At 51.0% G+C, this 12,038-nt stretch overlaps 1 protein-coding gene across 1 annotated transcript in view; it reads left to right on the plus strand.

Annotated features, from left to right (window-relative positions):
- Csmd1 (CUB and Sushi multiple domains 1) overlaps positions 1-12,038 on the plus strand; it is a 1,338,703-nt gene that overhangs the window by 1,306,276 nt on the left and 20,389 nt on the right. The window contains exons 55-59 of the mRNA XM_071609340.1: positions 3,235-3,423; positions 5,714-5,887; positions 6,794-6,976; positions 10,335-10,511; positions 11,131-11,310. Of these exons, the coding sequence (XP_071465441.1) occupies positions 3,235-3,423; positions 5,714-5,887; positions 6,794-6,976; positions 10,335-10,511; positions 11,131-11,310 (903 nt within the window). The remainder of the gene's footprint in view (positions 1-3,234; positions 3,424-5,713; positions 5,888-6,793; positions 6,977-10,334; positions 10,512-11,130; positions 11,311-12,038) is intronic.

Consider the following 12,038-nt stretch of genomic DNA (forward strand, 5'->3'; position numbering starts at 1 on the left):
CTTCAGCCTGCGGCTGGCACCGAGGACAGACGGGTGTGCAGACAGCTTCTCTGGGGTGGAGGGGAAGGAACCAGAGCTGAAATTCACCTCCATCCCGTCCTCAGGGAGGTTCTCAACAAAAAGAGGAAGGCGGGGGTCGGGGGGCTGATACTGCTTCCATTGCCTGGACAGAGATGGGGGGTAGACAGGATGCCAGAAGGGCACAGGTGGGGTGGCCCTTGTCCCGGGAGCAGCAGTCAGGGCCTGCTGTCTTGCTGAGTGGGGCGTGTGAAGGGAAGGGGTGAGCCGCAGCCAGGTGATCAGAATCAGGTCTCCGCACGGGGCCTCGGGCACCCCATCCACCAGCATCCACACCTGCGTATCAGGGCAGCGGGCCGTGTTGGTGGCCAGGACTTCAGTCCTCGTGGTGTCTGTAGGACAGGCTTCTAGTGCGACTCCTGGGTGCCTGTGTCCCCACCTGTGTTTATGTGTTGACTGGACATTTTAAAGTCCCAGCAGACATGATGAGGGGGAAGCAGAAGGCACGGCCCAGGGGAATTCCAGCCGTTCTCTGCAAAACACAGGAGGGGACCCAGGGATTGACTGGGAGGACGAGGGGTTTGTGAGAAGGCTGTGCCAGACGAGTGTTCAAGAGTCCCATAGCCCTGACTTCTGGGCAATGGCCTTGTGGCCTGGTCTATTCCTGTCCTGCGACTTCTCCCTCGTGCCCCGCATGCCCGAGGTCTCCAGGAGCTTGCTTGGTGTGTCCCTGTGACTCTCTCCACAATGGGGCAGGACAGAGCGTGGGAAGCACCAGCACTCGTTCCTCCCTGCGGGGACGTCCAGTCCTGGGGCAGGTTTTCACACCTGGAAAGCAGGTGAAGTCCGAGTACCTGAGGGGAGGTGTCAGATGCGCTGGGGCCTCCTGGTGCCACCATGCCACAGGCAGAGCTGTGGGGCAGCTCCCGGGCTCGGCCTGCTGCACGCCGCTCACCATTGTCATCCTTGTGGGACATTTCCCGTGCTCCGTGACGGCTCGAGGACGTGACTTCTCCTCGTGCTCCTCCACCCACAACTCCTGCCAGTCATGCGAGCCCTTCCCACAGGAGCCCTGCTAGGACTCACCACAAAGCGGAGGAAGGATGTGGACGGAGAAGACGCTCCTGTCGTGGGTGATGGGCACTGATGAGCCACCCTGGCAGGGGACCCGCTCTGCGCGTGGCAAAGCACAACCATTAGCAGTGGTGACGTGGAGTGCTTCAAAGTGCTCTGTCCTGGACACATAGCCCAATTATTCTCTGCTCCTGCCCCAGCTAGACAGAGCTGGATCTCCAAATGGAGCCTCGGAAGTTAATGGGAAGGGATATAAATAGATGCTCCCGAGCGTAGTTCGTGCAGGACTGAGAAAGGCAAGGGCAGTCCTGGGGCATCTGCTCACCGCCGCCTCCTGGTCCAGGGCCTTCCCTTCTCCAGCTCGAGCTCCGGAATCTCCCAGGCTGTCTTTATTGCCAACATGGTGAGGGTTCTGACCCAGGTAAAAGGAGGGAGAGGGTTCTGGCTCAGCACTTTAGTGCACCTTCCCGGCAATTCCAGTGCAGGCTGATGTCCAGGATGGTGTCCACCCACGAGGGTGTTACGCCCTGAGCACACTCCGTCCTGGCAGGGGGCCTGCAGAGCTCTTGGTCTGCTCTTCAGAGCCTGCTTACGGAATCACACTCTGAATCCCCCTCTTCCAGGCACTCCCCTCCTGGGCCTGCAGGAGAGGTCGCGGTCAGATCTCACGGTCACTGTAACAGTCCTGCTTCTCTGCTGGACTCCTCTTTGATCTCTCTCCGGCCTGGTCCTTCTCTCAGGCTCCACACTCAGGATCGCAGTGGCTTGGATCATTCCCCTCGTTGCCTCGCAGTCGGGTACCCTGAGGCTGACGCCCACCCCCCATGCAGCAGAACACACTTTGCAGGGAGGGGCTTTGAGCACCTTGGGGGTCCCTGCTCAGGTGTCCACCACATGCCCTCAGCTTTCTCCGTTCTCTGCACACGCTGTGATATGGCTTGGGCAGTCTCCTGAGGGTAGCACCACAGAGACTATCACGAGCACCCTTGGCTGCTGGGCAGGAGCAGTGCACCCCATCTCTTCTGGGCACTGTCTCCTGGACCAGCAGCACCCAGTGCTGGGATGGGGGAGGCTGCTGTGTTCCAGGCCTTCAGGTTCAGTAGGTGGTCTCTTCTTAGGTGCTGCCTGCTGCTTTAGAGGTTTGGTGTCTATTTCGTTGTAGCTGTGACGCACCATGGGACCTTAAAGTGTCCCCTGTGCCCCCAAAACTCCAGACTGTCTTCTGTAAACTCAGGACTGAGGGAAACACATGACTTACTACGGTACTAAGGAAGCTTTGTGAATCCGGCACTGCCCCACCACCTCCTCATCGCAGAGGCAGTCAAGTGCCCATCCGTGGGGGCTGTGCTAGCTCTGGGAGGGGGACTGGACCCAGTGTCTGCCGGGGAGTCCTGTACACAACTCCTTCCCAAGCCTGGACTCTCTGGAGAGTGCAGCTGTACCTTGCACTGGCCTGGTGGTGGGAACAGGAAGTCATGGGGGCTCTCTGCCTCCCTCGGACCTGGGAAAGCACAGTGCCCATCCCTCGCAGGTGCCCAGGCAGTCAGGGCGACAGGCTGCTGTCCAGCTCCTCCAGGTCCGGCCCTGCAGACCGCAGCCAGACCAGGTGTTCTGCGGGAGGGGCGGCCCTCAGCAGACGCTGCGGGAAGTGTGGACGGAGGAATTGCAGTCTCCCGTGGCCTTGTTCCACCTGTAACTAACTCCCTAGGGGCATGTGGGATGGTGTAGGTGGGTGTGGATGACCAGTTGGTCACTTCCAGAAGAGCTTGTGCTTGACTGGAAATATTTAAACCAACTAAGCCAACCTCAGCTGGTTCTAGTTACCACGTTTAGCACATGAAAACTCAACCAAGCAGCTCACTTACAATGTCCATTAAAGAAGCATCTTGTTAGGAAACAGTTCAAGGAAATTAGCTCCATGTTGTTAAAATGGCTGTTCCAGCTGATTGAATGTTTGGCAGTTTGGGGAGCAGAATAAACCCAGGCACAGGTGGAATTCACCCGGAGATGATGTTCTCCTTGGGTGAACTTTCTGAAACAATGGGAAATTCCCTTTGTTTATGATCTGTTGTGGGTTTTGGCGTTTACTTTTCGTAATGCATAGCTGTTTCTAAGAGGCGTTTGGCGTGTTTCTCTTTCTAGTGGTGAACTGTTCGGACCCAGGCTTCGTGGAGAACGCTGTTCGCCAGGGGCAGCAGAGCTTCCCAGAGAGCTTTGAGTATGGAGAAAGCGTCCTGTACCATTGCAAGAAGGGCTTCTACATGCTGGGATCTTCGGCCTTGACCTGCATGGCCAATGGCTTGTGGGATCGCTCTTTGCCCAAGTGTTTGGGTGAGTGAGGCCGACTCAGAGTCTCGCTCCTGAGTCCCGAAGGGCCACCAGCAACACAAGTTCATTTTAATTTATTCAGAAAAGCACGGAGTTTTAACTCTGCCTCTCCCGCCACCCATTTCTGACAGGTTGTATGATAGCTTAGACAGATGGGCCGAGTCCCCCCAGATCCACCCGCATTAGTGTGAGATGGGATGAAAGGAGAGGTGGGCATGTGCACACGTGGGTCCCAGAGAGAAGTGGGCCCAGGTCCTGGTTGTCCCTTGGGCCAGTCACACCTCTGCCTGCTCCATGTGGGATGTACCACATACCTCACAGGATCCCCACTAGGCCCTGCCTAGCCCATCCCCCTGCTCCAGGTTCACAGACGGAGGCCAGGGGCACTGGGAAGGAGCGAGCTGCCTGCCTGTCTTCTGCGGCAGGGAGCTGGCTTCCCGAGCCCCCCAGCCTGCTCTGGGGTGACAGTGAGGTCAACAGTAACTGCACCTAAGAGAGCATCTGACAGAGCCCACACGGGGGCTTTGCTGGGGAGAACAGAAGGCTCTTCTGGAAGGACAAGATGATCAGTGACCAGCACGGCCCCTGGAGACTTGACTACCAGTGTTTTCAGAGATGCACGTTAGCGAGTTGGTATCACTTTAACCAAGTAGCTGCAGTCTTATTTTCTTTCACTTGAAAGATCAGATTGTACTTTAGCTTCAGAGAGAATCATTTTTGAAATAACATAGTCAGCGACTTTAGGAAATGAAGTTACTCCCTTTGGCCTTTTTAAATCAGGACTAAACAAGGTAGTCTTTAAATGGAGACTGTTCTTCTGGTCCCAAATGCATTTCCAGGGCGTGTAAGCAGCAGGGAGTGGCCAGGACCCTGTGAGCTGAGCTCTGAACCTCACAGGTGCCATCTCACCCCCTGAGCGGCAGCACTGCCAGGTTCATTCTGGGGACAGAAGGGTGCTGGAGAGCTTTCCCTCAGGGAGACTTTTCAGGGAGACTCCTTTGGTTTCCTCCTTTCCCGACATTTACATCTCCCTGGGGCCGCTTCTCCCGGAGGCCTTGCCCTCAGGTGAAAGTGCCCAGGCCTGGAGCCTCGTGTGGCGGACTGTTTCCAGGTGCTGTCCTCCTCCTGGCTGTCCTTGACAAGGGGATGGGGTCTCTGGGCCACTTGCTGTGGTGGCTGCAGAGCCACTGACAGCATCACCAGCCTGGCTGCTCTGCTGTCACTCACAGCCCTCCTTCTCTCCCAACTCACCTGGACTTGGCCATTATGCAGGGTTTCAGTGTTTGGGGTCTAAGTGGCTTCTTTTTAGAACTCTGTAGTTAAAATGTGACTCTTCAGGGAATAAACGTCAATGCCAGACAGAGGGTGAGGGCTAATGTGACCCAGGTGGCCTTCCAGCCCTCTGGACCTGCCTCTCTGGTGGAACCTGCCCCTCGGCCTCCACTTGGAGCTTGCTAGTGACCAAATGGAGTTGCCCAGGATATTAAGTCAGTGGCCTAGATCCAGCCAGGTAGCCTTGGTGGCCTTTATCCAGTTAGTTCTTTGCTTGTAACAGAAAAGTGTGTTATTTTTTATCTTTAATTTGGTAGCTCATGGGAAAGGGAGAGATAAATCTTCACTGTCCTATAGTAATCAGGGTTCTAGAATTCTCCTTTTTGAGGCATATTTATGAATAGATTATGGACCAGGCTTATAATTTTAAGGAAATGTGAAATACTGGGTTGTTTTATAATCAGTTCATCGAACATTTAATAGTGTTGGTACTTACACATTTTAGATCGCCACATTTTAGAAGTCCTAGAATGGTTTTCTTAGATATAGAAACTTGAAGGTCAAATCAGTTTGACAGAATGTTGTCCCCGAGCGAAGTGTATGATTGTCATGTTAAATGAAAACATGGCAAAGTGGTTTGATGGTCCTTGTCAGCTCTGCAGAAATCCCATGATGCCCATATTTCCCACGTGGGCTACCAGGGTTGACGGGGAAACCAGGCTGCAGAGTTTTGTCTTTGAAGACCACATGCAGATTTCAACCCTAAGAAAGCTGCCTCAACAACAAACACACAAACCAAGACGTTGACAGAAGCTCTCCTTTTCTTTAGTACTAAATGTTGGGAGTGGGTGCCGTGCAGAAATTTGCTTTGCCCACCTGTAGGACGCAGCAGGGACATTGTGACATAACTAGGGGTTTGGTTTAAGCAGGTGATGTCTGCATGGTTGTCTGTAATGGAGATTTAGTAAGTGCAAAGCCGTTTCACTGGAATGATGTCCTCTTTATGTCAATCTTTTCTCAGCCATATCTTGTGGGCACCCTGGGGTCCCTGCCAATGCTGTCCTAACTGGAGAGCTGTTTACATATGGGGCCACCGTCCAGTACTCCTGCAAAGGGGGCCAGAGTCTCACAGGCAACAGCACCAGAGTTTGCCAAGAAGACAGTCACTGGAGTGGCAGCCTTCCACACTGCTCAGGTGAGGAACCGCAGGGTGCACACTTGACAGAGAAGTCCTCAATCCTGCAGCTGTCCGACATTGCATGTTCCATTTCCACCCAGATGTGCCACCCTGTAGACTCTCATCATCCTCTTCACCATCATCACTGCTGTCGGATACATCAGCAGTCTTCACATTGGCTGGGTCCCCATCCCTGAATCATCACCATCACATCTGTCACTAGTGCTCTCACATAGATGGTCATCAGCATCGTCACAGGGTCACTGGTCCCCATCACACACATCATCATCATCTTCACATGGTCTCTGGTCCCCTCGCTTTCCACCTTCTCGGTAGGAGTTTCTGGCTGTCCTTGCTAGGACACCTGCTGCCCTTGCTAGGACACTTGCTTACCATGGCTCAGTGTGTCCGTGTTTGCTCTTTACTTTTTTCCTACATTCCTCTGAATCCTTCCCCATATTTAGTGCCCCAGCAGCAGTAATCACATTGATCCTCTGAAAGACATAATCACCTCATATCTTTATGAATGTTTCTTAAAATGCACTGTTACTCTGTACCTGACTGTGGAGACTGGGACCTCTCCTGTGACGTTCTGAGAACACCAGGCACCTTACCTGCCTCCCCTTTGCTGTCTGTTCTTACCTTTCCAGGGAACACTAGCTCACGCACCACTAGCAGAATTTGATTTCTTCCAAAAGAATGTTATTTGTCCTCATAACAATATTTTCATAGGCTATTTCCTTGACACAGAGACAATGTCTTCCATTTTGAAGGCTATGATTAAAAAATCTTACAAGATTGCCAGAATACTATGTAACCATAACTCATGTCCAAGAGGTATTTAGATTTTAGTGTCTTAGTATAACAATGCGTTTCACACGAGTCTCACACAACTGTGCATTGCTGTGTATTTATGTTCCGCAGGAAGCACTCCTGGATTTTGTGGAGACCCAGGGACGCCAGCCCATGGGTCTCGCCTTGGGGATGAATTTAAAACGAAGAGTCTCCTGCGTTTCTCCTGTGAGATGGGCCACCAGCTGAGGGGCTCCCCTGAGCGCACCTGCCTGCTCAACGGGTCATGGTCAGGAGTGCAGCCCGTGTGTGAGGGTGAGGAGCTGGAGCTGTGGAATCCACCTTGAGGCTTCAAACCTTAGCTCATTCCAAGCTGGCGAGCAAAAGTCCCTGACAGTCCTAGAGACATGTGATATGCACAGTTAAACCCTCTCCCCCAAAACTGGCGAGAGCATCAATGAAAATCATGAGTGAGCACCTGGAGAGACCCTGCTTGTCCAAGAGATCCCACAGCACTGGCCCATACTATAAAACTTCATAGCGCAATAGTGGCTTCTCATCTGATGACAGATAATCTCTGTAGGATTTCTTTTTTTAATCAGGGGCACTCAACCACTGAGCCACATCCCCAGCCCTATTTAGAGGCAGGATCTCACTGAGTTGCTAAGCACCTCACTTTTGCTGAGGCTGGTTTTGAACTCGCAATCCTCCTGCCTCAGCCTCCAGAACGGCTGGGATTACAGGCGTGTGCCCCTGTGCCCGGCTCTCCATAGGATTTGCTTGTTTTATGGGTGTGGCAGTGAGGGCGGCGTGAGCAGAGTTTTGCAATAACTGACCAGCTTTCTGCAGGCAGGAAATGCACACATCCTCGGAAATTCTCCTGAAGTTCAGGTCACGTAGACTTTGGTTAGCATCTAGTCTTTAATCATAGGCTTATCAGTGTTCCAAAAGGCCCCGTCTCCTGAAGTTGCTCAAAAGTAACTACGTCATTGGTTCTAGCTGCTTGGGAAACGCCCCGTCTTTTCTCCATGTGAGTTTGATCATGCCTAAGCTGCTTCAGGTGACAGAGATGTGATAATGATGAAGACAGCCATCACACAGACGTTGTGTTTTATACAGTAAATTTGTGATCACATTCTTTTCTTTCCTTTTTTGTGGATTTCAGAAAATACTTTCCAATTTAAAAAAAAAATATTTCTCTTTTAGTGACTCTAAATCTCCTTCCCTCCCTCCCTCCCTCCCTCCCTCCCTCCCTTCCCTCCTTCCTTCCTTCCTTCCTTCCTTCCTTCCTTCCTTCCTTCCTTCCTTCCTTTCTTCCCTCTCGACCTCTCTCCCTCTTTCTTTTTCACACTAGTGCTCTACCACTAAGCTACACCCCATTCCTTTTTTTTTTTTCTTTTTTGGCCTAGGCAAAACTTGTGATTCCTGGCTCAGCCTCCTGAATGGCTGAGATTATAGGCAGGCTCCCTATACCTGGCTTCCTGTTTTGTTTTACTTTGTTGCAGCTATCAGTGAAAGTATTTCCTGACATCCACAAAAAAGGAAAGAAAAAAATGTAATCAAAAATTTATTATATAAAATACAACATCTGGGGGGAGCTTTCTCAGTACAAGGATGGCATTGTCATCAGAGAATTCACTTATCAGCAATATATAAGTTAAGTGGAATATTTTTCCACCTGTTATCTCACAGATTTTGACATTGGCCCTCCCTGGGTGGCATGGAGGTTTAAACACAGATATTAGTAGGAAATAGCAGAGCACAACAAGAAACCATCTGCTCTTTGGTTGATGGGTTACGTTAAGAATTTGATCACGGGGGCTGGAGTTGTGGCTCAGTAATAGAGCACTTGCCTAGCTCAAGGGAGGCACTGGGTTCGATCCCTATCACCACATGAAAAATTAAATAAACAAAATAAAAGTACTGTGTCCATTACAACTAAAAATATTTTTTTTTTGAAAACGGAGAATTTGATCACACAAAATAGAATTTGACCACATGAATCTTCTTTCCCTGACAGACTTCCAATTGGTACCTGTGCACAATACCTACTGGGTGCTAAGTAAAGAATAAATGTGGAATGAACAGGAGTCTTGAATGACCCAACACCTTGGTCTTTTGCAATATGAAATTTTGATTGACGTCATAGTAATCATAAATCCTTTAATCTTTCGAGAACCTTAGTTGTCATCTGCTTCTAGAGTGGTCAATATTTCTCAACTCACAGGCCAACCAGGAAACTGCTAAGTGATCTGTGTTAGGAAAGACTGTAAGTTCAGACCCAGATCCTTCAGGGAAGAGGGTCGTGATTGATAATCATGTCTGCTGTGGGCTCGGGATCAGAAGCACTGGTGTGTGTGCTCTCTATAAGATGCAGCTCAGCCTGGCGTGCAAATGTACTTTTCCAAATTAATAAGAAAGGTAACCTCCTTGAATTGCAGAATAGTGACTTGAGTCCTATGCAAAGTATTCACTGAGTTTTCTTCCATATTTTTAAGAGCAATGTATCTTTGTTCTCAGAGCTAGCTTTGAAGGTGGAGCAAATAAATATGTAAGTGTAATTTCTAATATGTTGATCATTCCCAGGAAGTCTCAGGGCACATTCTTGTGTAGTCCAACAAGGGTTGCAGGCCTTCTTTGCCTGCCTATTGTGTGTTAGTGTGACAGGGATAAGGAGGACTATGACAGTCATCTGGTAAATAGGTCAACTAAGGCAGCAAAAGCATTGGGTCGAATTTGCCTCCTTGAAATGAGCCACAGCAGCCTGGCGAGCCTCAGTGGCAGACAGAGGAGCACGCGCAGTGAGCACTAGGTGCAGACCTGCCACATTAGGTGAGGTGTCAGAGCCTGGGAGTGGCCGTGAGCACACGCAGTGAGCACTAGGTGCAGACCTGCCACATTAGGTGAGGTGTCAGTGCCTGGGAGTGGCCGTGAGCACGCGCAGTGAGCACTAGGTGCAGACCTGCCACATTAGGTGAGGTGTCAGAGCCTGGGAGTGGCCGTGAGCACACGCAGTGAGCACTAGGTGCAGACCTGCCACATTAGGTGAGGTGTCAGAGCCTGGAAGTGGCCGTGAGAAGCAAGCGTTGAGAGATTCGCAGTCTGACGTCAGCGAAGGCGTTCACGTGGCGCGATGGGTCCAGCTGTCTGGGGAGCCCATCCTACCACACGGTTTGGGCTAGTCTCTCACGGTCCCCAAGGCACACAGTTTTCCAAGTGAATTGTCCTGGAGATGTGATATGTGACCAAGTTGTCCAGATTTTGAAAAAAAAGCCAGTGTGTGAAGCGGATGCTTCAGAGATACTAATAGCACAAAAGTAAATTTTTTAAATTATTGTGAATTTTTAAAAAATTCACAATGATTCTATCTAGGTATAAAAATGTGTTTAATCCCAAAGTAGAGAGACTTTGAATTTTCAGGGGTTTGACTTATGTTTTGATTGGGTTGAAAGCAATGAACTTCGGGAAGGATCAGGTGAACATGCAAGTTTCACATTTGCCCTGTTCTATAGAATGATCCACGGGCATGATCCAAAGTGCACATCGACGCCCTTCCACAGACACACAGGCAGTTTTGTAACCAACATGCCGTCCCCTGAACTCTTAGCCCTCCATCCCCGACACCTCAGCCAGAGGTCATCCACTTTGTGTTGCTGTTCTGCTCTCCCAACAGCCGTGTCCTGCGGGAATCCCGGCACCCCCACCAATGGCATGATCGTTAGCAGCGACGGTGTCCTGTTCTCCAGCTCGGTCATCTACGCATGCTGGGAGGGCTACCAGACCTCAGGGCTGACCACGCGGCACTGCACGGCCAACGGCACCTGGACAGGCGCGGCTCCCGACTGCACAAGTTAGTGGCAGCCCCTGGTGGTGGGCACAGGACACTGCTGTGAAGTCCATGTGCTGAGAAAAAGCAGCATGATTCCAAAATGTCCTATTGAATTTTAAAGTTTATACATAAAGACGGAAAACTATTCCCTGGATATTAAGAGTCTGTTCCTTAGACACTTTAAGATTGTCATCTGCTCTGTTATTTATCTAGTGCCAGTTTCCGTACATGGCCAGTTACGTTCTGTGCTGTAAAACAGATGCTAAAAAGAAAATGGCAAGGCTCTCTCTGTAGACCATTTAGTCTACAAAGAAATAAGATGTTTGGTTCTCTGACCACGGCCTGCATTGTGGCCTTGGCCGGCCTCGCATGATTGCCCAGCAGGCCTGATCAGGGACAGCTGAGGACAGCAGCCAGCGTCCACACAGCAGCCGCCAATCGAATAGGAATAAGTGATTCAAGCACATGGCCTGCTGACAGTGGTCAATCCATTCATCAGACAGAGGCTAGGGACACTTCCATAATTCACTGTGTAATCACTTTGAGTAGCAGCTCAGTGTGTAACTTGAACAGAGACCAGGACTAATTTATGCTAAGATAATTTCATGTATCTCTGGTTCTTCTTGTTACCTGCCTCTAGTTATAAGCTGTGGCGATCCAGGTTCACTGCCCAATGGCGTCCAGTTTGGGTCTGATTTCACCTTCAACAAGACAGTGACCTATCAGTGCAATCCTGGCTTCCTCATGGAACCTGCCTCGTCAGCCACTATTCAGTGCACCAAGGACGGGGTGTGGAATCAGAGCAAACCTGTCTGCAAAGGTGTGTGCCTCATGTTTTGGTCTTGCTAAGATGTGGAGGTGTCTTTGTAGAATTATGTTTTTTTGTGTTGTTTTTTTTTTTTTTTAATTTTGCAAGTATGTACCAAGCCATTCTGGGAGCTAGAAATTCTGGAATTCTTGACAACGTGTTTGGGAACACTAGGTTTTCACAGTAGGCTAATGCTGGTGTTGCAGATGGGGAACTGTCATCCACAGAGAGGTGTCGTGGGTGGCCTGGGGTCACAAATCGGGAATGGAGGCAGGAGTGTTCCCATGACAGTTGTCCTGCCTGGAGAGGACGTGAATATAACTGGGAGCAGAGGGGCAGGTTAGGACACAGGCAATCTCCTGTAGGAGTAGGCCATGAGGTTTGAGGGTTGGAGGCCAGGAGGGAAGGTGGCACAGGCACCGAGAAGACCACGCTCATATCACTGCTCTCTGGGGACAGGACAGGCTCACTCCCTTCTGGGTGACCCCAGGCAGCAGGGGGGTGGGTTGACCTGGGGGCAAGGAAGTAGGAGTGTGGGAGGGGGGGAGCACCATGTGGTTAGGCGGTCCACTCCTGCACCCTAGAGGAAGCGCCCTGCCCTCTGCTGGCCCAGGTGGGGTGGAAGGGGAGCAGGCGTCCAGGCTTGAGAGCTGCAGTGGTCCAGCACAGAGGGAGACAGGAGCAGAGCGAGGCTGTGGGAGCCAGAGCCAGGGCCTGGACGCCCTGGACATGGTGCTCAG

The sequence above is a fragment of the Marmota flaviventris genome, chromosome 3 (assembly GCF_047511675.1).
Source record: "Marmota flaviventris isolate mMarFla1 chromosome 3, mMarFla1.hap1, whole genome shotgun sequence".
Taxonomy (NCBI): domain Eukaryota; kingdom Metazoa; phylum Chordata; class Mammalia; order Rodentia; family Sciuridae; genus Marmota; species Marmota flaviventris.